The 26,817-nt window shown below is 38.8% G+C and overlaps 2 protein-coding genes across 3 annotated transcripts in view; one reads left to right on the forward strand and one right to left on the reverse strand.

Annotated features, from left to right (window-relative positions):
• The window catches only part of CRYL1 (crystallin lambda 1), a 44,744-nt gene extending 25,358 nt beyond the window's left edge, over nt 1-19,386 (reverse strand). The window contains exons 1-3 of the mRNA XM_032219487.1: nt 19,251-19,386; nt 9,944-10,051; nt 3,554-3,680 (exon numbers count right to left, since the gene is read on the reverse strand). Coding sequence (XP_032075378.1) covers nt 3,554-3,680; nt 9,944-10,051; nt 19,251-19,291 — 276 coding nt within the window. The 5' untranslated portion in view covers nt 19,292-19,386. The remainder of the gene's footprint in view (nt 1-3,553; nt 3,681-9,943; nt 10,052-19,250) is intronic.
• A 3,376-nt stretch (nt 19,387-22,762) lies between these two features.
• The window catches only part of IFT88 (intraflagellar transport 88), a 37,114-nt gene continuing 33,059 nt past the window's right edge, over nt 22,763-26,817 (forward strand). For both annotated transcript variants that reach the window (XM_032220196.1, XM_032220197.1), the window contains exons 1-4: nt 22,763-22,927; nt 23,017-23,071; nt 24,760-24,855; nt 25,444-25,506. In XM_032220196.1, the coding sequence (XP_032076087.1) occupies nt 24,766-24,855; nt 25,444-25,506 (153 nt within the window). In that variant the 5' untranslated portion in view covers nt 22,763-22,927; nt 23,017-23,071; nt 24,760-24,765. The remainder of the gene's footprint in view (nt 22,928-23,016; nt 23,072-24,759; nt 24,856-25,443; nt 25,507-26,817) is intronic.

Here is a 26,817-nt window from a genome sequence, read left to right on the forward strand (position 1 = left end):
AGACGCACCTTAGTTTTTTGGGGAGGAAAACAAGAAGAAGAAAAAATCCTGCTGAATCAGTTACTTGTGTATGATTTCTGAATGTGATTGCTGCTGCAAACTCTGACCAGCTGGGTCAGCTTCAACACTTATTGCAGCCTGATTCAGCACAGCTGATTAGCAGGTAGATCGGACTGCCAGAATACCTCCAATCAGCTGTTCCAGGCTGCAGCGATTGCCACAGACTATTGCTGCCTCCATGCCTCCTGTTTTTGGCCTCTGGTGGGCGTGGGTGGGGCTACATTCGGTGTATAAAATTTTCACCCTCTTTTTTTTGGGAGGGGAAGGTGCATCTTATACTCCAAAAAAATACAGAATTCTTTATTTCATTGGTTCCTGTTGGATTATTGCAGTAGTCCATTGGATGGATCACCGAATGATTTTGTCATTCTTTCCCCCATGAAATCCTATTCATTTCAATCAAAGACATTAAGGCCAACTTTTTACATTACACTGATAGTAAAACTGAGTAGGTTTAACTGGATTGTACCAGAAGCTAACTACTACCATTGATTAAAAAGCCAAGTAAACCAAAAAGAGATTTAGCAGGTGGTAGTACTGGTCAACGTTGCCTGAACTGAGAACATAACCAGTATTGGGTCTGCTTAGGATTTAAATGAGAAATCTCTAGGGAATCCCAGAACTAGATACCTGACTGGGAAATAGAAAAAAAAAATCCTGAAAGATGGGAAAGACAGCAAAATAAGTAACTTGGATATATACATGGTGCCTTTGTGAAAAGAAGGGGAAAGGAAAGAGAAGACTATATAAAATCAAGATATTTTGCTATGGTATAGAAATCTCTCTCTCTCTCTCTCTCTCTCACACACACACACACACACACACACACTCTTACATTCAGTGGTGGGTTCCGGATCCTGTTGCAACCTGTACATGAACATGTGCAGCTTGCGTATGCGTATTTACCACCCACGATGCTCCACGACACCCCAGCTGCTCGGCGGAGCATTGTGTAGGTGCCGTGCGCGGCGTGCATCTGCGCGGAAGCCCCAAAAACTTCAAATACTGGTAAGGAGGGCGGGCGGGTAGGTGGGCCCTCTGGAGCACTGTACTGGAATGGTACCTGGTGCTCCCGGCAGGCACCGGTACACCCACCACTGGTTACATTGAACAAGTTTAAAAATTAAGTCTTGGCTATCTATCCCTAAGAAGCATTCCAAAAGCAAGTGAGAATTGTCACTCGTTGAATAGCCTTGAATACCTTTAGCACATTGCTCCCTCTAGTGGCACATGCCCTCAATACAGTTCTCAAGGATAATTATTTGTTTTATCTATTTTTTTAAATAGCTACCTGTCTCACATATATAATGCAGGGTGGTTTGCAATATGTAAAATATATACATATATTAAAAAATTAAAACATGCAGCAGCCAGTAAAATCATAAAACACAACCATGAATACAGCCAGGAGACAGTTCTATCACACAAAATCTGGCTCTGGCACAAAATCGGGTCTTCAGAGCATTACAAAGAGCCAGCAAGGTTGGAGGAAATCTGATTTCTGGAGGGATGATGCTCACTTTTAGATAGAAAGTTTAGATAAAGATGGACGCAAACTTGCTGGTCTTTTGTGAAGGTCCTAAAGCAGAGGTGGGTTTTTACCGGTTTGGACCAGTTCTCCTGCACTGGTATCTCTACCGTCAAGCAGAGAGCGAACTGATTCTCTGTTGCTTTGAAAGTGGGCCGGCCCGCCTGCGGCAGTGGTGGGTTGCAGACAGTATGGGCATACCGGAGTCTGCCTGGAGCACCGGGTACTGTTCTGGTATGGTACTCCGGAGGACCCACCTGCCCGCCCGAGCTCCTTATCTGTCCTTTAAGTCTTTGGCGCTTCCGCACATGTGCATGGAGTGTCGCGGAGACATTGCAGGCAGTACGACGCATGCGTCACACGCATCCATGTGGGCGATGCCGAACGGGATCCGGAACCCACCACGGGCCTGAGGGTTATACTTATTTCAGCTTCCGAAGCCCAGCTGATCATATGTGGCAGATTAAATTGTTGCTCCTCAGCTATTTAACTTGCTTTCTGAGCAAGTTTTTTTTAAGTGCGCACCGGCGCGCTCAGAGAAGTGGTGGGAATGCCGGTAGGAACCCAGCACTGCCCTAAAGTCCTGGCTCTGGATCCCCCCGAGTATGTGAACTGATTTGTTTTTGGTTGTGTTAGTGATTATGAGAATGATATTTTCTTGGCTGCTATCTATTTTAATGTTTGTATTTCTGTAGTTATTTTTATTTAATTTAGTTTTGTTCATCACACAGAATTACTTGTTGAGATGGGCAGGTGTATAATTTGTATGTATGTATGTATGTATGTATGTATGTATGTATGTATCAGGGGTGAGTTCTGGCAGGCACTACTGCTGGTTCGCTCTTGTGCACGCTTCACACGCGAGTGCGCAGGTGCAGTGCAATTTAAATTGTTCTGCGCATGCGCAGAACTGAAAAACAAGATGGAGACACCATCGGCGCCACCTGGGAAACCAGTTTGGGGGAATAACAGGCCTGGGTCGCTGCCGGTTCCAGCGACCCAGGCTGCCAAACTACTACCGGTTTGGCTGAATGCATCCATTTGATAAACATCAATTCAACCAAGGTCCTGTATATGTCTACTTTAGGACTGTGCTTTGATTTGGTTTAATAGATTAAACTTTTCTGTATTTTGAGTAAAAGATTCTATATTGTATGACCGTCACAATTTACCATAATTTGCCATGCTGGGCAGGCTCCATTAAGCCACGGACTATTTTTAAGTGTTCAATGTTTATTACACTTGTATGCCGCCCTATTCCCGAGGGACTCAGGGTGGCTAACAAACAAGGTAGGGAGGGGGGGAATACAACAACAAACAAAGACAAAAACAAATACAAAAACAGCTTAAAAACTACGCAACAGTCGCAACAATTCAAGTGGGGCTGGGAACTCATCAGCCCCAGGCCTGCCGGAACAGCCAGGTCTTGGCAGCTTTGCGGAAAGCCTGAAGGGTGGTGAGGGTCCGAATCTCCACGGGAAGATTGTTCCAGAGGACTGGAGCAGCCACAGAGAAGGCCCTCCCCCGAGAGGTCGACAGTCGACATTGGCTAGTGGATGGTATTCGGAGGAGGCCTAATCTGTGAGATCTAATTGGTCGTAGGGAGGTAATTGGCAGGAGGCGGTCTCTCAAGTACCCAGGTCCAATACCATGTAGGGCTTTAAAAGTAACAACTAGCACCTTGAAGCGCATCCGGAGCCCAACAGGCAGCCAGTGCAGCTCGCGGAGGATAGGTGTAACGTGGGTGTACTGAGGTGCACCCACAATCGCTCGCGCAGCTGCATTCTGGACAAGCTGAAGTCTTCGAATGCTCTTCAAGGGCTGCCCCATGTAGAACGCATTACAGTAGTACTGAAACAGTTCAAATGAACGGAACAGTTATCAATGTTTTGCAGCATATACAAAAGGTAGATTAACTCACAAAATCTCTTTCATGGGAATTCCACTGGATCATCATGGACTCACCTGGACATAAATGGCATCTTTGACAGCTTCTTTTAAATCTGTGCAACCGCTAATGAGAGTGATCTGTCGGTCAGCTTTGAGGGAACCTTTCAGCATTCCAGCTGTTTCAAGTTCTTTCATTTGTTCACTATTTGGAACATAAAGTGAACATTGGGATTATTCCTTAAAAGCACTTCCAGAGATACATTGGGTTTAAGCACTTGTTACAGTCTTCACTGATGTTAATATTAAATTCCAACTTTTGCAGATGACCCACCATGGAAAACTAATTTTGTTCTATTTAAGTACAATGACAATAAAGATTATACTTATAAATAAATTTAAACCTTGAGGAAAGTGTGAGATAACTAATGATAGCCAGTTTCAAAAATCCCTTGAAAGCTCTAAAACTTCAAATAAACTTTATTAAAAGAAATGCCCTTTTTTTCCAATAGATCTGCATGAATCCCCCTATTATCAATCAATGGGATCCACTGAAATGCCTGCTGGAAGTAAAGTATGATACCAGATTGCCAACTAGTAAATTGCTGAGGTCAAAGTCAAGTGTTTGATGATGGGGAAAAAATCTAAAGAGGATGGTAATTAAAGTTTCTAGACCTGTAGACAGCATGTATCTGAACCTTTCTATTTCCGCATAAATTTGCCAAGTATAATCTGCTGCTATTTCCCCTAAAATGGGGAAATGTTTTCCTGTTTTGTTTTGTGCAAAATATAGTAGCATTTGCAACAGCTAACCAGCAGATGGCCCTCAAATATACCTGCAGTAGACGAAGACTTATAAATTTAAACACCATTTGTAACTGGGAAAGGTAATTGACGGCATAACCAACATTATCCCTTATTTATTTTAAAATATATTGAAATTATATTTCAAGTTTGATTTCCACTTCCTCTTTCAAGTTTATTTCAAGTTTTTCAACATCTATTCACAAAGTATTTTCTTTTTATTTTGACTACAGCATTTTTTTCCTCCTCATAAAACAAAAAAAAGCATTCATAACTTATTGAAGGAAACAACAGTACTCAAGCACATTTAAATTCAAGTTCAAGTACAACTTCCAAGATACTGTCTCCAACTATAAACAGAATAGAAAATCATTGCAGTCCTCAAAATTTGTGAGATTAATACTACGTAGGCTTTAGTGAGATAGCAAGTCTTGGGAAAGAGAGAGGGAGTGAGCTTTAAGGAAATAAACTGTTCTATAGCTTCCCAGTAATTGATCTAAACCCAGCTGGCATAGTGTTACATTTAAAGTTTTTATTGCTTCAAATAACCCTGCATGATTAAACAGAGGAAGTTCAAGGCATATTTTTCTTCAATTTGCATAATTAAAAATCGCTACACTATCCTATGAGAAATTATAAGAAGCATAATTTTTTGAAAATTAGGTAGTTTTATTTGTTTGTTTTTGTATCCTTTATTATTTTTACAAATAACTCAAGATGGTGAACATACCCAACACTCTTCCTTCTCCTATTTTCCCTACAACAATCCTTTACAGATTAACAGAGTTGGAAGGGACCTTATAGGTCATCTAACCCTGCCCTATACCATTTCTGGCAAATGGCAGTCCATTTTTTTCTTGAAAGCCTCCAGTGATGAAGCTCCCACAACTTGCGAAGGCAAGCTGCCCCATTGGTTGATTGTTCTCACTGTCAGAAAAATTCTCCTTATTTATGATTCTCTCCTTGATCAGTTTCTATCCGTTACTCCTTCTCTGGCCTTGGAAAATAGCTTGACCCCTTCCTCTCTGTGGCAGCCCCACAAATATTGGAACGCTGCTGTCATATCTCCCCTGGTCCTTCTCTTCACTAGACTAGCCAAGCCTAGTTCCTGTAACTGTTCGTCATATGTTTTAGCCGCCAGACCCCTAATCATCTTTGTTGCTCTTTTCTGCACTTTTTTCAATTCTATGAGGTGGGGTGGGGTTGGATATACTATGCGTGAGTGAAGGACCCAAATTTACACAGTCAGCTTTCATGCCTAAGGTAGAGTAGAAATAACAGTCTCCTTTGGTCAGCACCAGTGATAGGTTGCAGGTGGTACACCCCGGTACAGGCGTACTGTTTGGCGCCTCCGCGAACGCAGTGTACAGCGCCTGTGCGATGCTCTGCTGACCAGCTGCAGCATCGCTGAGGTATCACAGGAGGTAAGGAAGCATGTGTGTGCTGCGTGCATGTGCGCATGTGCCGTGCGCATTCATGTGGTGGACCCCGGATCCTGTTGCACCGTAGCAGTTGCACCGGAATCCAGAACCCACCACTGGTCAGCACCTTAACCGCTACACTAAACTGGCTCTCTAGTGATTCAGTCAAGACAACAGATTATAACAGTAAAATCAAATGTAATTATTCAATTCTTATTTAGGTGTATTTTTCTGTGAAAAGAGGATATCCGTTTCACTAGGCAGTTGTGAAGAACTGTATAAAGATATAGGATTGTTGCTTAAGACTAATATAACATGGTCAAGCATTAACTGAATTTGAATAAAGTTAAATTTATATGCCAGGATACTGAAGGAATGGATTATCTGATTTAACCTTTATATATCAATTGTTGACAAATTTTGGAAAACCAACAAATGTCAGGCATCTTGAGGAGAGCCAATATTACCCTATTTTCAAAAAGGAGGAAAGGACAATCCAATCAATGTAACAGTGATACTTGGGAGATTAAACCTATCTCATTTTTTAGTTGAATATCGTTCTTGATAAGATTGTGAGAACGCTGTGAATATAATTTCACTTCAGCAAAGAATCTGATGAAGTAGGCCATGAGATTAATTCCCAAGATAGTCATGTGGGTTAAATGTACGACAATTAGATGGAAACACAGCTGGTTTGGAAATCGTTCCGTTTCAAAGCATCCCATCTGCAAGCAGACAAAGCTTCGTCTTCTTCTGGGTGAAAAGTGTGCAACGGAGCCAGGTGGAGGCAGAGGCACAGAGGGGAGGCAGGCATTCCCAATGCTACACCCACTCTGCGCCATTGTCTCTTGGCTTGTCCGCAGCCGTGCTGGGCAGGCGCCTGCAAGGGATGTTGGGATCACCTGCCTCCCCTCTCCCCTGTGCCTCTGCCTTGGCTGCCACACAAGCCACTCACAAGCTTCTGTGATCCAGGCAGCCGCACAGTACAGCCAGATCACCTGTCTCCCCATGCCTCTGCACTCAGACATATCTGCGCTGCACCAAGGACCCGGCGGGCTACAGCCATTGCCAGACAGTTGTCCCCTGAGGCTCACCGCCTCTTTTGCTGGCCATGCCTACCTCCTTGGGCTTATTTTGGGGGTAGAGCTTATATTAGGCCCACCCACCCCCTAAAAATAGGCTAGGGCTTATTTTCAGGCTGGATCTTATTTTCATGGAAACACAGTATACAAAAACACCAACAATGAAGCTCATTCCTTTACATCTAGTAATCCTCTGCTCTGAAAAATGAGACTTCTCTCGAGAATATGATATGCCAAACAATATATACTACAGTATATACAAAAGAGACATCATGTGCAGGTAGCTTATCTCCATGGCCACAAGAACTATAAATCAGTTTTTTACAATTCATTCTTGGTTGAGATTCTCAGGTAATGTTGAAATTAATCCTTGTTAATCTTAATGCAAATCGGGGATCACGCTAAGATTCCTGTTTGAGAAAATGTCTGTTCTTTGAAGATTTAAAAACCTTTGAGAAATTTTATAGGACTTACGAAGTTTTAACATGTTCATCTGGAATCACTGAATCGATGAAAGCTGACTTTTAAAATATATATATAATTATATACCCTCAGAATCTTTAATTGTAGAAATAATGTTGCTGTTCTTTCCTTTTAGAAATCAATTATTTGTCACGTTATCAATAATTTTGCTATGTTCTGGATCATTCTGTTTTATAGAATTTAATAATTCTGTAATAATTCAACATCTTAAACATACAAGGATCAATTTCAAATTTAACAACTACAAAATCTTTGTTAAACTGAAACTTGATCTCTTTCTGCTTTAGAGATTTAAGGTTATGCTTTAGAAATGTCTGAAAACAATAATTTAATGAGATAATTACAAAACGTACATTGCAGTTTATTAGCTGATCAACCAAAGAGCAAAGTTTTAAAAATAATGATGTCATTATCAGGTTTGATAAGGAATTGGGAAGAAAAAAGTATACACACTGTTGTGACACAGTCCACTTTTGTTGTATATTCATTAAGTTAAAGTCATTTAATATTCACATTTTGTGAATTCAAATTATTTATTTCAAAAACCACTGGAGACAATTATGTAATGATTCCCCTCGCACATATGTGCTAGTCGTTCTGACTCTAAAGAGTGATGCTCATCTCCGTTTCAAAGCCAAAGAATGCCTTTGCTGTCCAAAGACATTCTCCATGGTCATGTGGCCAGCATGACTAAATGCCAAAGGCTCACGGAACGCTGTTACCTTCCCACCAAAGGTGGTCCCTATTTTTCTACTTGCGTTTTTTTCATGCTTTCGAACTGCTAGGTTAGCAGAAGCTAGTACAAGTAACCGTAGCTCAGTCCATTACGCAGCACTAGGGACTTGAACTGCTGAACTGCCAACCTTCTGATCGACAAGCTCAGCATCTTAGCCACTGAGCCACCATGTCCCCATTAGACAATTAGAATGTTATAATTTGATATCTTGACAGAGCACGGGTTTTTTTTTTTTTTTTTTTTGTAAAAATGTAGTTGTTTTCCCAATTAAAGGGTGGGAAATATTAAAGGTTGTTCAATGTACTTGGAAGATTTGAGTTCAATTTTTTATGTAAAAAAGAGATACTCTGGAATACACCCAATCTAAAAATCTCTGGTGAATTTTTGTTATTACTTGGGCAAAAAATGGTATTTATCTTATTGTTAATACTTTGACAATAAAACATTTGAGGAACTTGAAAATAAATTTTGACTTCTAAAACCGGATTATCGTTATATTTTAAATTAAAAAACTTTTTAGTTAGTATATCCTTGATGTGCCAACAATTTTTGAAACTCCCAAGTTCATCTCAGTATCTCTTGTATAGTTCAACAGAGGATTAAGGGAGGGATATCAATCTTTTATATTAAACTAGCTGATAACCCAGCATTGCCCAGGGTTTATCATAATCCTGTATTAGACAGGAAAAGCCCTTATTTTGGTGACAATTAAATCAGTTACAAATGTTTCCCTGTGCCCCCAGAAACATCAAGAAAAGTGATACCACCTTAATTTCTAATGTTGGATTTTTTCCCCTAACTGAGGGAACCCCCTTGTGGAGTACTGTGAAGCCGTCACCATGACGACTCCACTGCGCTGCACAGTAGAAGCCATTTTACGGCAATATGGTGGAAGCCATTGTAAGGCACAACAGGCTATATCTTAGCAGAACACACACCCTGAGAATTGTTAGGGGTGTCTTACCCCTCACAGTATTTGTTTCCAGAGGGTAAGTAATCTGTGTGCCAACTTTGGTTGAAATTGCTCGAGGCGTTCCAGAGTTATGCTGGAACATACAAACACATAGCTGTTTTTATATAGATAGATATGTAAAATATTTTACACAGATAGTTTATTGTTGTGACCCAGCTAGAGCCTTGGGAGCTGTTATCAGACTCTGACAGCGAGGGGGCTTTTGAGTCATGTTTGGAAGAGGAGGAGGGTTCTAGACAGGGGTCTGCCTCCGAGCAGGGCTCAGAGAGACTAGTTGGTCCCCAGGTAATGGCTGAGCCTTGGGCCAGTGGGGAGGACATAAGAGAGACTGAGCCTTGGAGCAGTGGGGAGGAGACAAGAGAGGTTGAGCAAGAACCCTTCTATGAGTATTTTCAGGATGCACAGAGGAGACGAGCTGACCAACGTAAGGCACAACGGAGGACTCCGAGGTGATTGCAACCAGATGTGCCTCGTTAGAGGCTTCCCTTAGGGATAAAAGGACTGGTGGTGCCACGCCCCCCTCGCAGAAGTCAACGTTCCTTGATCCTGGATTGTGGTTTCTTTGCTGTGCACTTCAAAAAGTGTTTGGATTTCTGTAACCCTGATTCGGAGAATCTTTGGGAAGAAGGGCTTTGCTTCCGTTTGATTCTTCTTGTATTTACCGTAAGAGAGATTTCTGTTTGAGACTGTTTATCTCCTGGCAGAGACTTTAATTAGTTTAGTTTGGCTCGCAGCCATTTTGAAACTGAGAACTGATAAAGAGAATTCCCTTTCCTTTTATTTGCCTGTCATCTGTTAACAAGTGAAGGAGGGGGGAACAGAACAGTTTATCATATGGGCCTGCTTTTGATTTTCTAATTTTGGTATAATATTCACATTATTCTTTATATGATTTGGGGAGAAAAGTAGAATCAAAACATTAATGTTTACAATACCTTATCTGGACTTAGAGGAAGTTAGATGACTTACCCAATTTTTTTCAAGCTTTCTGTAACCTGTGCTTCCACAGTATCATAAAGCTTTACTTGAAAACCACCAGATGCAAAAACCATGGCCCAGCTGCTCCCAATGAGTCCACTAAGGAAGAAATTTTAAAAAAAAGGTCAGTGTGCATTTTTATGGTTGTTAGCAAGGTCAATGCCAAACAGAACTGATGGAAATTGGTTCTAGATTTCTAGATTTTCAATTTGAGTATTTCCTTGAAGGCAAGAGCAATTTAAATATGAAACACATTATTTCTCACACACATTAACTGATTGTTCAAATCCAGTAGTGAAAGTTCAAAATCTGTCTTGAGGAAGGAAAAAAATAAAAAAGACAGACATGTAACAAAGATCAGCTCACAGTCAAGCTCTGAGGTAGCCATTCATCACTTACAGGAACTTCTAGAGTTATTTCTTTATTTCTTCTTTATTTATTTGTATCCTGTCTTTATTATTTTTATAAATAACTGAAGATCGCAAACATATCTAAAACTCCTTCCTTTTTCTATTTTCTCCACAATAATGACGTCAGGTGGATTGTGCTGAGATAGTGAAAGAATGAATGGCTGACCCAAAGTCACCTAACTGATTTTCATGGGACTAGAACTCATGGCCTCCTGGTTTCTAGACTGATGCCTTAAGCACTAGGCTAAACCAAATTTCTATAACTGGATAACAAGACAGGTGACATATAAATTTAATAAATAAAATTATATTCAACTATTATATTCCACTATTGGACTATTACAGTACTGATATGACAGTACTAATTTTAAATCAGTTCAAGAATGGTTAGCTGATTCTAGAAGACACATTGAACTAGTAATGTGGAAATAGACATAAAATACCACCTCTAGGCAAATGGTCTTGTACCAGAGACACATGAATATCATCTTAAAGATCTGTGTTCTGACAGACAAGCACAACTCAAAATGCACTGACAATGTCTCCTCGAATGGTGATGAAAGGTTTGCAACCGAGCTCGGAGCTCAAACCAACAGCCTAACTATCAACCCAAACGACTAATATTTAAACACATTTCAATATCACCTTATGCTTTGACATTCTGTGAAAGGCTAATTCTGCAAATTAGAGCCCAAAACGATTACTGAAGATAAATCATCCACAAATATTATTACTGAGACACTCCTTTATGCACTCAGGACTACACATATGGCATGCGTATAATTTGGATATTTTAAATAATTATTGAAAATATGAATCGCCTTTTATCAAGTCAGGACAATTATCTATTTAATCTGGCAGAAACTATTCCCTTTCCTAGGCTTTTAACTGATATAACTGCTTAAGATAACTGCTTGAGTTACAACTGAAACTTAATTTTAAAACATTCATAATATAAACAGATATATATTCTATTGTTTCATGTTCTTCATGAGTCAGAAGTGAAGTCATTGTTCTTTCAAAGTATGTGGATACTCTGATTTGAAAGATTATAAAAGATGCCATGAACAGTGTTGTTTTTTTCTATATTTTTTTTAAATTTTTCTTTTAATACAAACATTTCATCATTCATTGAACAGTATGTTGTCTGGGTTCAATTTTTTTGTGTCATAATAGTTAAAGCTTACCACCATATCCATTGTATATATCTATTCTTATTTTAATACTAATACTTAAAACATAACTTATCTAGTGTTATAACATTTCTCTTCTTAACTTATTTAACTTTATAATACATTACTTTCATATTTATTCTCTAACCATTGATAAACTAGCTCCCATATATTATATGGGACAAAATATCTTTCTATCTAACAATATTTCCCATATTGATAATATTAAGATATATTAGTGCTTCCATGGTCGAAAACCAAACTGGTATCTTCAAGTAGTGTTTTTCTCTAATTTTCTCCCATACTAAGTAATAAAGCATTTCTTATAAAATGTCTTTGAAAATAACCATGTATCTTATTTTTCCCATACCATAAAAAAGGCATGCCAACCCAATTGCAAGTCATGTCCCTCCAATGTCAATAACTTTGTATTGCTCAATAAGATCCATTCTTTTATCCATGTTAACAATTCTGCCTGGTAGTATAATTCCCAGTTTGGTAGTCTAACCCCTCTTCTAGTTCTTGCGTCTTGTAACATTTTAAAATTAATTCTTGCTTTCTTCCCCCGTCAAACAAATTTCCCTATTGTTTTATTAAGATTTTCAAAACATTTTTTCTCCAATGGTATGGGATCGTTTAGTTGCAATTTTTTCCATCCCTCCAAATCTATCTCAACCACGAACAGGGTTGTGACATCATTGGACTGATCAGAACCCAATAGGAGAAATTATGATTTCAATTATGTTTGCAAAAAATGAAAAGAAAAGTCTTAAATGTTTGGTCCCAGGCATTCTGGGGACATCTGGAGTCATGTATCTAGTGCTCGGGAACAAAGAATAAACACTTGTTGTATTGGATTAAACATTTACATTATAGTTAACATTGAATTTTAAATTGTGGTTTAACATTGATCAAAGTTCTCCAATTTCTTCCCTACTATAATAGTAACGGAGAATGATAAATATTCAAGTTCAAGGCTCGAGGTCTTGCTTACATAATGATAAAACTATAATTCATTTCAGCGTTTCAGCATATTATACATGCATACATACATACATACATACCAAGAATTCAATCACTAACATTCAATTTCCAGTCATACATGGTTAACAGTTCTTGGAGTTGCAATGCCAACACATTAGGGAATGCTACATTAGAGAAGGATGGTTGAATCACTTCTATAATATTTTTAAAAACACCTATTTTAAAATGAAAAATGTTTGACTATAAAATTGCCACCTTGACAGAGTATTTACATAACTTCAGTCTTGCTTCAAAACTCAGCTAAACTGCATATATAGTATTCTGAATATCTGTGTTTCAATGGACATAGCTACTGAATATATGATGACATTGTGATTTCACCATCAACAAGTAGAAAATGGTTAACCTGTTTTTAAACACTGTAATAAGTGCCAGTAGATGCATATCAATTGGACAAGATTTCCAATTTGTTGCAGAATGATTCTGTAGAAACAAAGACTAAATTGCTTTGAAGTCAACAAACTCTATATACAGGCCTCTTCAGGGATTGATAAAACCAAGCACTGATTTCCCCATCCTAAACCTTGCTTGTCAGCAGGTAAGCTTTTCTGATTGGAGGATAAATAGGGGAAACAGGAATTAAGCAAGTTGTGTTCAGAAGATCCTGGGCAGATTCCCTTGTGATTGCTCTTATCTAGACCAAGGGTGTCAAACTCAAGGCCCGCAGGGCGATTATGGCCCACAGAGTGCTTAGATCTGGCCCATTGGGCCTCCCTGGAAAGAGTGAAGACCAGCCTGTGGTGCCTCTGCCAACAAAAATGGAGCTTGCTGACAGAGCGACAATCCCGAGCTCCGTTTTCACTGGCAGAGGGTTGCAGGAGGCTTTCCCAGCCGAAAACGGAGATTGGGAGCCCACTTTCGCTAGAAGAGCACTCGGGCCATCATAGGCGCCCCTAACTTGAGTGACATCAAGCTGGCCGTGCCCACCCTGGCCACGCCCCCTGCCTCCCCGAGTCAAACACAAACCTGATGTGCCCTTTGATGAAATAGAGTTTGACACCCCTGATCTAGACACTTATCTAGACTCTGCTCAAAAGAGATTGGGGGGGGGGGGTTAATTGAGTAGCCATGTGTGCCCAACATTCCAGCCAATGCTGAACAATTAGAGCTGGAGCTTAGATTATGGGCCTTTTCTTTTGATTGGAATAGCAGTTTGTTTTGATCGCCTTGCACACACATGGAAACCTCTGCAACATAGCTGGGATTGTGACATGTTCCAACATTTGCAAAACCTCTTCTCTCACCTGTCAATCTGATAGCCAACCTACTTTTTAAGTTCAATCCAAGATATTGTGCAATGAAAAAGTTGGCTTTCAGAGTAAAGAAAGCATTCCCTTAAATTACCACCTCCCTTTGTTTATCCTCTTACAAGCAAGATTTAATATGATTTCATTTTCAATAAAAGAAAATACGAAGGTTTTATTTTGTTGGTAGATCAAGGAATTTCTCCTACCGCTTTATAAGACTTGCTAAAAATTCAGAGGGTTAAATGCCTGTTTGTTAGTAATCAACCTTAGCAGGTAAGTTAAGATCTTCATGATGTGGCTTAGAACTAGCCAAATAGATCTTTCAACCCAGCTATCTACTAAGGATTGCCATGTGCTCAAAGGTCTTTGTTCCAGCAGTTAAAAAGAATTGTTTAGTCACACAATCTTTTATAAAGTTTTTATAAAGTGGATGGTTTTTTCTTTTTTGAATATTTTATCTAGTTCCTCAGTTAGCTTCTTGGATAATTCAGTGCCCCGTTAATATACAATGAATCATCACCCCCAGATTTTCTGGTTTAAAGAAAGTAAAGGGCAATATGTATTGTCATGGATATTAGAGAGCGGTTCTACTATAATAGTCTATTAGTCCTCTTCAAAAATCTGAAACACTGGTTATTTACAGGTTCCTTTGGTGACAATGAATCACCCTTTTTTTGGTGGTTAGATGTTTTCAGTCAATTTTTCAATCTTTTATTACCCACATTATAAATTTATTGGACTGTAGCAACATTTCAAACCTCACATTATCATGGAGTGAATATTTTTCATTCTCTTTTGCAATGAAATCTTTTTTATGATCCATGGTACAGAGCAATAAACAATTCAAAATGAAAAAACGTCAACCTCTGACTGTTGCTAAAATCTTCCTTTCCATAAATATCTCTAGGTCTAGTGCTCTTAGTTTCTCTGCAATCACTGGAATAGTCCTGGAATACCAGATGTTCACTGTGTTTTCAACCATAGCTTCTTACTCATTGCCACAAAATTTCCTGTTATCATAAATACTCTTTCATGACTCTCAGGTGATGTCAGGACTAACAAGCTCCCTCAGATTTCTGTTAATTCTTTCATAAATAAAAACGTTTTCATTAAACAATTGCAACAATCGCCGCATGAATAGATACAAAATAAGCACATGAATCATATAAAACAAAAACAAAAGCACCTCTCTGTTCTTTATCAGCTGTTGAAAATAATCATTATGGCAAATTACAGAAGGTGAAGATTAGAAGATTGGTGGTGTTTGTTATGAACAGCTTAATGGATAACAGAGTTCTGGGCTAAAAGCATAGTATTTTTAATTTATTTTGTTAGTACTATTTTATTCTGTGTTCTAGTTCCTCTGTGTTCAATTTCTGAAACTGGTATCCCACCCACTATTGTCCTTAAATCTTCTCTGGGTATCCAAAATCTGTAAGCAGAGGATAACTGTGACATGTAACCTCTACCTCTATTGATTTCCACGTACTAATGAATAATATCTGAGGAGCAAATGTATTTGCATTGTACTAGCAGAGTTTCAGAATTATATGTATTGTATTAAAAAGTCTTTCTGATTCTGTAAATATTATATTGATGGTTTCAGCTATTCTTCAGATGTTCCTCTATCACTTAGGGAAGGAGAAAGATAAGGTTGACCCTCGATCCTCAAGTCTGAAGCTGCTGCCTTTCAATCAAATAGATTAAAAAATACAGTAGAACAAAGTCATATAGTCAATGTTACTAAACATTGTTACTAAACAATGTTGCTAAAAAACAAATTAAGAACAGTTGCAGGAATTGGGTATGTCTACTTTAATGAGAAGAAGGACTAGGGATGACATGATAACAGTGTTCCAGTATCTAAGAAGCTGTCACAAAGTAAAGGGGTCAACTTAATCTCCAAAGTACCTGAAGGCAAAAACAATAAACAATGGATGGAAATTAATCATGTCAAAACAATCTTATTTCATTCTTTGACAAAGTGACTAAATTAGTACATTAGCAAAATGCTGAGGACATAGTATATTTAGACTTCAGTAAGGCATTCAACCACATGTCTACAACCTAGTAAGCTAGAAAAAAGTGGGATACATAATTACCATACAGATTTGTAACAGGCTGACAAACCATACACAACCAGTAGTCCTTCATGGTACTATATCTACATGGAGGGAAGTAAACAATGAGACACCACAAGGTTCTGTCTTAGGCCCAGTACTCTTCAACATTTTCATAAATGACTTAGATAAGGGACTAAGGGGAACTCATCAAATTTGCAGATGACACTAAGCTGGCAGAAATAGCCAATACTCTAGATCAGTGGTCCCCAACCTTTTTATCGTCGCGGACCAGTCAGCCTTTGATAATTTTACCGTGGCCCGCTGAGCGCGCGCAGGGGTGGGGGGGCGTTGTTCGCGACGACACATTGATTGTTTATATATCACGTGCGTACCAGCGCGGGGCTCTCTTCCCTGGAGACTTTGCGCACGGCCCAGGAGCTTTTGCGCACGGCCCAGGAGCCTTTGCGCTGCAGCGATCATGTCCCCCGGCCGCTGCAGCGATCATGTCCCCTGGCCGCTGCAGCGATCATGTCCCCCGGCCGCTGCAGCGATCATGGCCCCCGGCCGCTGCAGCGATCATGGCCCCCGGCCGCTGCAGCGATCATGGCCCCCGGCCGCTGCAGCGATCATGGCCCCCGGCCGCTGCAGCGATCATGGCCCCCGGCCGCTGCGCGGCCCGGTGCCAGGTACTCCACGGCCCGGCACCGGTCCGCGGACCGGGGGTTGGGGACCACTGCTCTAGATGCTCAAGATCCAGATGGATCTCAACAGACTTGAACATTCGGCCCTATCTAACAAAATGAAATTCAACATAGAGAAAAATAAAGTCTTACTCTTAGGCAAGAAAAACCAAAAGTACAAATATGGATTAGATGAAACCTGGCTTAATAGCAGTAACTATGAGAGAAAACATGGAGTACTAGTAGATGGTCAATTAAATATGAACCGGTAGTATGTGGCAGCAGCCAAAAAAGCCAATGCAATCCTAAATTGCATTAACAGAGGGATTGAATCAAGATCACATGAAGTGATCACATGAGGTAGTAGTACCAGTCTATAAAGTCTTAATAAAGTTACACCTAGAATACTGCATCCAGTTTTGGTCACCACACTATAAAAAAGATATTGAGACTCTAGAAAGAGGGCAGAGTAGAGCAACTAAGATAAAGAGGGGCCTGGAGGCTAAAACACGTAGAACGGTAACAAGAACTGGCCATGGCTAGTCTAGAAAGATCAGGGGTGAAATGATATCAGTGTTCCAATATTTGAGGGGCTGTCCCAGAGAAGAGGGGGGGGCAACCTATTTTCCAAAGCACCCGAAGGCCAAACAAGGAACAATGGATGGAAACTGGTCAAGGAGATTAAACCTAGGGAGAAATGTTCTGACAGTGAGGACAATCAACCAATGGAACAGCTTGCCTTCAGAAGTTGTTGATGCTTTATCACTGGAGGCTTTCAAGAAGAGATTGAACAGCCAGAAATGGTATAGGGTCTCCTGTTTGAGCAGGAGGTTGGACTCGATGACTACAAGATGCCTTTCAACTCTGTTATTCTAAGTCTAACCAAGGAGAACTAACCTAGAAATAAGGAGAAATTTTCTGACAGAAGTTGTGGATACTCCATCACTGGAGAAGAGATTGAACAACCATTTGCCTGAAGTGGTATAGACGCTGTACTATAGGGTCTCCTGCTTGAGTAGGAACTGGACTACAAGAACATCAAGGTCCCTTCCAACTCTGTTATTCTGTTATTCTATCTTACACAAGATAGCTACAGATATAAAAAGAACAAAAATGCGGAAGTAAATACTGCTAAAAAAGCTGGAAAATAAGATATTGCAATGCACGGATTCTAAAGCAGAAAAAAACTTTAAGGGTAACTGAAACAAATGAAACTGGCAATCACAACACATTTTTGATGTAATTCAACCAAATCCATTCAATGCTGGTTTATAATCCAATGTACTGAAGTTCCAATTAAATATTCAGTTATATGTGTTACACAAAATAATCATTACATGTTTTCTTAGGTTTATCATATTTGGCCTGCAAAGTGAGTTAGACTAGATAAGAGCAAAGAAAGTCTTCTGCATCTCTTCTGCTAGCACCTTTTCCAGTTCTACTTCGGTAGCCCAAACTTTTCTATGATGTTAATAATGTTTTTATATTCTAAATTTCAGGTTAGAAGGACAGACAATTTAGCTTAATAAAAACAGACATGCTCTTCGCTTTTTTATTCCACAACATTCAAAATTCAGACCTACCTCCTCTCTATATTTGTAATCACATATTTCTAATCATATATCTTAAGTAAATGCTGCAGTGTAGTACAACCAACATTTTAAACACAGAAAAGGCTGGTGACTGAGCTTTGCTCCTTGATCACTGAATCGTTTCAAATGCTGACATTTAAATTCTTTCCTGGTTGCTGCCCCAAAACCTGTGGCAAACTAGGCAAAACCTTACTTGACTCCTACATACCATTGGTGAATGAGGCATGACTTCATGTAGTAGACCTTAACTGCTATCTGAACCAAAGACCATGTGACAATCTAAAATAAACATGCTCCAAATACCTCTAAATTCTGCAGTCTGGGAAGCCATTGTGGAAACCACTGTTCATACCCTTTTATTTGAAGGGCTGCGGTTGAATCATAAATAGGGTGGGAAAATCAGCAATCAAATGAAATACAACAGCATCTTAAGATTTCACTCAGTGGAAAAATATTGTAGAAGCACAATCTAAATTAATTTTATCCCATAATGGTTTATGTAAAATAGAAGTCATTTCAGCTACAAAGTTGTCCTTTTCCAACTGGATGCAGTTCAGAAAAAGAAAAAAAATATTATACCCCCTGGATGTCATTTTAAAAACTACAGAAGGCCAAAGAGGGACTTAGCTCTACTTTAACTTCCAAAAAGATAAGAACAGACCCTCACATTGCAAATTAGCTTCTCGCAAGTTGTCTTTGTCCTTTATGGAACTTTTGAAATAGTATGGCCTATAAGATACTTTGCATACCCGTTCCAATTGATAGAGGGAACAGGAGGAAAAATAATTGTTCCTTTTCCTGGGACCATCTCTTGATCCAAGATAACCTACCAAGTAAAGGGGTCAAACATGGGATAAGAGCAGTCATTTGCTTTTTCCAAAGCTCTGTGCAACAAGTGCTGATGGAGGTTGTGCCAGTGGGGCTTTTCATGGCTACTGAATTCTGCACCTATAATTGCATCAACCTGCCCCCCTTGGACGTGGGGGCTGGGAAACGTCAAGCACCTTCTGAGCTCCTCCTGTTTTAACTGCCCTACCTCTTCTTCTGGGCACAGGAAGCAGGAGCAACTCAAGTGCATCGAAGGATTTACCTGCCAATAATCGCAATTCGTCCCTCCTGGGTAGGATTCATGGTGGTGGAGCAATGCAGACCCTTCGGCAGAGGAAGCGGGCTTGGCAAAGAGGACACCCCCTGGGCCACCACCTCCCGTTTAAAAGGGAACGCGTCCTCCCCACCCCCAACTTCGGGGATGTTACAGCCACTTCCATTGGTTGCCAGAAAAGGATGGTTCCTATTGGCTGCCCGGGTGCCCCAAACAGCTGCTCGAACCCGCGACTCCGAGGTGTTACCCAACACGTTCACTTAATTATTAGGATAGAGAGTCGATACGGGGAGACGCCTCGGGTTCAGGCAGCCGTGTCGCTTATGGCTCTTCTCTTTCCTTCCGACCGGTTCCGGTTGTAAATCTGCGGAGAGCGACCGTGTCTTTACGAGCCACCCCATTTCCGACTGTATTTCTTCTCCCTCCATCTTCCCTCCGCCTTCCTCCTTCGGAAAAACCAGGGATCCGAACCTTATTCTTTGCTTTAGGGTTTAAGCACTTGACCCCAGTCTGGGCTCATGTGTTAGGACCAGATCCCATAATCCCCGACCCATTAGTGTTTGGGGAATGGAGCTGGAGTCAAAGGAGCTGAAGGGATCAAAGTGGAGAAGTTTGTTTTGCTCTTCTTTTCCGGGAGGGCCAGTGGGGGATCGGGATCCAGTGATTTTGATCCCTCGAGACGAAAGATCAGAAAGGTCCCTCGCTCACTTTCCCTTTCTGGGTGTCTCTGCCATGGAAGTCGTGGACCCAACAGAGTCAATGTCGTCCCCCGCCCCGCCCCCCCCCACTTACTTCCCCTTTCTCTGGGAATCACTGGGGACAGAATCAGACCTTGTGGGATCCTTATATTAAAACTAAGTGGCTGGTGTGAGTTACCAAAAAGGAAGCCATAAATCTTGCTCTGCATGTCAATGATGGAGGTGCCAAGTCGTCAAAACAACATATGAACAGATCTTACAGGGCTCCCAACATCATCATCTCTGTTTGAGCTCCTGTCATGCAAAGTCATATATTTTTGAAATATTTTTGAATTTCATGTTTGCCTGCTTTATGGAAAGAGATTGCCAACTTTTATTTGGGAACAATATGAATGTAATTGCCATTATTTAAAGTTTCAGTTTGCTTCAGGCAAAATTATGTTGAAAGAAAGAGAAGCAATGGGAAAAGCAAAGGCGTTAAAGATCACGCAGACATAATTAACAAGATTTTAAGATTGGATGTGTGGATGGTATAATTTGAAAAATACATTAAAGTTTGAGATATATCAAGGGCAAAAATAACAAAACACTAATGCAGAATAACTAAAACATTGTTTTATCAGTAATATACAGATTTAAATACATTTAATTTGATCTTGATTAAAATATGAGCTGCAATTTCCATTTTCAGATTGTCAAAATATTAGAAACCATTTTATTTTTAAATCTTAGATGAAGTTTTAATTTACTAGGTTTTAAAAAACCCACCAATCTACTGTACAATCATATGATCATGAATTTTTTTTTTAGAAAAGCATAGCCTGCTATTCATTTTAGATCTTCTTACTTCAAATTTTTAATAAGCAGCCCTGTTAAAAACCATCCCAAGTAGAAAGTTATTGTTATATATGCCTGTTGTAGCAAAAGTCACATTGAATTCACTGCAATTTACTTTTGGGAGAAATATATTTAATTGCATACTTTTTTGTGCATAGGATTGTAGATAGCATTAAAGCTAAATTTGAAAATATTGCAGCAAATCTATTCCTATTCTAATCCTAGGAAAAAAAATATGAGGAGCATTTTCCAAAGAAGTCTAGAAAATTGAAAGAGCTTTAGATGATCCTGCAAATAAAAGATAATGATAGACTGTTGACTTCCAAAGGAATCAAGGGAAGGATTCATGGGGTAACCACCTCTTTGTAGGCAGATTCTTCTTGATTTAGATAAAGCTTTATCATGCAGACAAGTATGTTTAATCTACTGATGAGACAGGAGGGGAAAGTGACACTAAAGGGTATCATGAGCAAATATTTACACTGATTGTCTACTGATAGGCCTTCATCAACAGGCCTTTATAAACCAGCTCCATATGTTGTACAATACAGAGACATTGCTTTCCTTCTTTTCATTTTCATGTGCCTAAATAATTGAAAAACGAGGAGCCATTAAAAATTATTTTTAAAAATATGCAATTGCTTTTTTTGTGAACTTTTGTCAAGTGATCTTGATACCGTGCTTGAATAAAAAGTAGTAATTGTTTGAAGTTCATTTTCCTAGCTTTTTAAAAACACTTTTAAAATGTGTTATTTTTATACACCAGTAATTTTTAAACCATATCCTATAAGCACTAGTATGTCACATGAAATACATTAAATTAAATAAGATTATAATATTATAGTAGCAGTAAATTATTGTCCATTATTTAGATGCGTAGGAAATTTACTTAAAGTGGAATCTGGTAGCCTCTTACTAAATTGGTACAATTCACTAAGAATTGTATCACGAATAATAACAGGAAAGTTCACTTAAAATAACTGATAGAAATGTGGGTTTTCCATTTAGATTCGTTCCTATTCTTACAGTAAATCTCTGGGTTTATTTCAATAAACTTTTTCAAGATATTAGTAATAAGCATCACCATTATTTTATTTTGTAAAAACTAGTGATATTTGTTTGTCATTTAAAAATCCTGGTGGTTTAATGCAATATTTTAGCTACTTGTCCCTTTATATAGCAGGCATGCAACATTTCACTCAACAAATGATATATAAGGAGATAGATTTGGATCTGATTCCATCCCACACAGCTGCTTTTAAAGAACAGATTGCACTAAACAGCATCAAGTTGTGCCATTTAAGTTGCACAATTACTTTCTGGTTAAATAACTATAAATGTGTTTAGTGATTTAAGAGATGTGTCTTCATTTATTAATCTTACATAATACTTGTGGAATTAAAAAAACCCACCCCTTTAGCAGAATTTTATTCATTATAAACACTGCCCATTTTCAGTAAGCCAATAGAAAGATGTACAAATGAAAAAGCTAAAAATGATGTTCTCAAGTTGAACTTCACCTCTGATGACCATATCAGCGTATCCATATAGTTTCTTTAAACAACAATGTGATTCTGGTTATCCCCTATCCAAAGTTTAACTAGGTCTGACACTGCTTAATTTTTTAAATCAGCCAAGACATAATCCCTTATTCCCCCCACAAATATAGTTGTACTACAAAATATATAGAAGTATAATAGTATTCCCAGCCAACATGATATATTGGCTGGAGCCTGGTAGAATCTGAAGCACGAAAAATTGGAGAGAAATACTGTAAATCAGTATTTACTAGCTATTCTTTGCAATGCTCCTTACTTTCTGTTTTTTAACCTCTGCTGCCAGATTTCTAGCTATGACTCACCGCTGCAATTATTAGCTAGCGGGAGCTTCGTTGTGGGTTACTGCGCATGTTCGGATATTTTCTTCCTCCTTAAAAGAGCGTTCTTGTTCCTTAGCAACCTGAAGTGATGCATTGTGGGCTTGAGAGTCGAGGCCCTATATTTCAAAACAACGAGGGTCGCTTTTCTCCTGCGAAGCCGCTTTGTTTGGGAAGAGTCAAAGAAAAAAGCCGCGTTAATGGGAGGGAGGCTTAGGTTATCTGGGAGATAGCGGGACACGGAAAAATTCCAAGTATGCTGGCGGTGGCTGTTAAGGGTTGTTTTAAGAAAGGATTTGAGCCGATTAACATCCTTCCTTTTTTCCCCCCTGCCTTTTTACAGATTCTGATCGTTTCCATCACTGCTGGAGCTCTCGACCTTGGAACGGCTCAGCCAGGTGAGCCTTAAATCAAAACTCTCCGCCTGTTGCTTGTCAGAAGTAAATGATTGGAGAATCGCTGGAGGCGGCTAGGCTTGTGCCTTCAGTCAATCAATCAGAATAGAGCTGGAAAGAACCTTGGAGGTCATCTAGTCCAACCCCCTGCTCAAGTCAGGGAAGGACTTTCTGTTTGTTTGTTTGTTTATTAAACTTGCATGCTGTCCAACTTCCAATGACCCTGGACAGCTCACAACAATCAACACCAAGGAATTACAGTGAAGACTTTTCCTTCCTAAAACCCAATTTCATCCAATGATTAAAGAATCTTACCTAGGATGAGGTATTGCAACCTGGGAATTGGATAGTGGCCAGAAGTATCTTTAAAGAAACTGGCTATACCCTTATGTGGAGTTTGCAGAATTGTTCTCCAGATTTGCTCTGGTTATTTCTCAAGGGGGTTGTTGCCACATGTTTTGCATGGAAATCCCTTTGAAGATGATCTGATTGCCATAGTTGTTCAGAAACTATGCAGTATGATTCTCTGCCAGTGACTGCCTATATCTGATCCTAATTCAGAGGGCTAGCCTGGACCTTTAAACTTTAGGATTGCATGATTGGAGGAATATATTTACCCACACAATTTGGCTCTAAACCCCTGCCAGCAAAATCAGCTTTGTATTTGGGGTTAGTATCCCAGCACCCTGGTGCCCATTTTAGTGCTGGTGTTAATGTGAGATTGTAATGAGCTAGGATCCTATTTTTTATTATTTCTGAAATGAGTTTCCGATGTTACTAACAGGGCAGTGATATAACCAACCGCTCCTGAGAAGCATGTGAAAATATTAATAGAATGTATTATACTTTCCAGAATTACTGCCTTAGAAGTGTGTTTGGGATCACATACACAGACTGAACTTCAGTCCTGTGACACCAATTTTGGAATAAGTTCTTTTAAATTCAATAGACTAGCTTCTGAATTGTAGTGTTAAGATTACTGTCTTATACTGTACTTGTTTTCTTGAGAATCAGTTTGGTATAGTGGTTAAAGGATCAGGATAGAAACTGGGAGATTGTGAGTTCTAGTCTGCTTTAGCCATAAAGCCAGCAAGATGACCTTATAGTCATCTTAGCCCTAGGAAGGAGACAATAGCAAACAATTTCTGGGAGAGAGAAAAAACTTTCTTAGAATACTGCATGGACTTATCTAGGCAGTCTTCCACAATCAGACAAGATTGATCAGAAAGATAAAACGTGTTTTCTTAAGAGAAAGTCACATTATGTCAGTGGGACCTCTTAGTGAATAGACACAAAGCTGCATTCCCTTACCATTTGCTGTTTTGCTGCTGCATCATAATGAAAACTGGGCTCTCAGTATCTTGGCTTTTTCTCTTATTTTTTTCTTTCACATGCACTGCCAGCAAAACTGTCCTTGTTGACAATTTGTCTCAAGAGAGAAAGCATGACGGAGTATTGAGAAAGAGAGCAGCACTTGGTTTACAGCCTTCAGTTGTGATCTTAGAATTTTAGACTGGACCTTTCCTGATGTTGTCATTTTCGGGCATAACCTTGTTTGTTTTTAAAAATGTATAAGTTTATGATGAAGTCAATTATTATAATTGCAAGCAGGTTTTATAGAAACATTGCAGGGTCTGATAGATACGCTAAAAATTGAAAGCCAGTATTTTGATATTTTTAATGTTTTACAGATTAAAATGATGAAAAATGTCCACTTGGCACCCGAAGCAGATGAAGATGATCTTTATTCTGGTTATAATGATTATAACCCTACTTTTGATACAGAGGTAAAATATACCACATATTTACCAGTTGTTTGATTCTTTTGTGTTGTATTATTATCAAAGCCCAGAAAAAGAATAAAAGAATAAACTAAAAGGAAGAGATAAGATAAAAGGAAAGAAAAGGAAACAAATGTAAATAAATCAGGTTTGCACAAATCAAATATATAGTAAATTTGATAAAACATATATATTTTAAAATTTATTAAATACCAGAGGATATTATCAATGAGTTTTATTATGCTGCTAAGGAGTAGTAGTAGTAATATAATAGTAGTCTATTATAATAGTCTCCCTCAACACTCTAAGTAGTAAAGAGGAAATAAAGAAGAAGGAATGGTAGCTGACATGTATCTGCAAGTAGTAAAGAGGAAGTAAAGAAGAAGAAGGAATGGTAGCTGACATGTATCTGTCATTTGTATAGAAGCATAAATGTGTAGAATAAATTCAGTCCACATAATGCATTTTAATATAAATATATAAATACAAGATAAATATATTTATATACTAATAAATACAATTTTTAAAGAAAAAGGCTGACTATTTGACTATTTACAATAAAGTCGACATTCATAGTTTTGTTTGTTTTTCTAGGATTTAGAGAATGATCCAGCTTTTCAACAGGCTGTGAAAACTAGCCATGGTAGAAGGCCTCCGGTAAGTTAAAAATTACAAAGCATCTGTGTAAGCATTTACAAAACTTCTTGAGAGCCACAGTTCTTTTATAATATTTTTAACCTACTTCCACATCTTTGTTTACAGTACTTGTTTAAGGTAAACAGTAGTCCTTCCTTACTTTACTCTTTATGGAATAATATATATGATGTTCTTTTTATAGCTGTTTGCTTCTACTTTTTTAAAAGTTCCTCTGCCAGGATTTTTTACTTTTCTAAAACATGTATATCAGGGGTCCCGAAACTTGGCAACTTTAAGACTTGTGGACTTCAACTCTCAGAATTCTTGGAGTTGAATTCCACAAGTCTTAAAGTTGCCAGGTTTGAAGACCTCTGATGTATATGAACACATACCTGCACAAAAATAGATAACATGTATGTCAATACTGTAACTTAACAATAGTATCATGTTCTGATAATCATTCTGGTGTAAAGACTACACATTTTCATGAATTACAAAATGCATGCGATAATTAGCCAATTAAATGAAGTCAGTGGATGAAATCATACAAGAGCATGTACATTTACTTTGACAATGAGAAATAAAGGGCCACTAGTCCATTTCATATAGCCAGGCAATAATAATATTAATTAACAACAGATCTCATATCTGGATCTGGAACAGAATTTTTTTTTAAAAATTTAAAAATATTACTAGCTGATCACCTTAGTTGGAGATTTTGGAGATCGGATCTCCAGAATAATTGCATACCTACAAAGGACATACATCACTCTGCTCCTTAATGCTGATCATTGATCAAATATTTATATATTCATTTTAATAGATTTATATGACAACCCATCTTCCTTCTGATGGCTAACAGAACACAAAATACAAAAAATTGAAAGACTAAATAACAATAAAGACCCAGAGTAAAAAAAACAACAACACATATGGCAACTGAGAAAGCACTCAACGCACACATTATGGGGCTCACTTTACCTCTTGATCCCCCATGCCAGAAAAATACCCTGTTTCTCCAAAAATAAGACCTCCCCAGATAATAAGCCCAATCATGCATTTGAGCGCATGTGCTAAAATAAGCCCGTCCCTGAAAATAAGCCCTTCCTGAAAATATTCCAACGCAGCAGCAGTCATGAGATGACCATGCTTGCCATCTCCTGCACCTCAAAAATAATAAGACCTCCCTGAAAATAAGGCCAAGTGCTTATTTCGGGGGGGTCAAAAGAAAATAAGAACCTGTCTTGTTTTTGGGGAAACACGGTAGCTAAGTCTTCAGGACTTTGTACTTACAATTGATTCTCCTTTACCTACCTGTTCAATAATGAGATT

This window comes from Thamnophis elegans, chromosome 6, assembly GCF_009769535.1.
Source record: "Thamnophis elegans isolate rThaEle1 chromosome 6, rThaEle1.pri, whole genome shotgun sequence".
NCBI classification, from domain to species: Eukaryota; Metazoa; Chordata; class Lepidosauria; order Squamata; family Colubridae; genus Thamnophis; species Thamnophis elegans.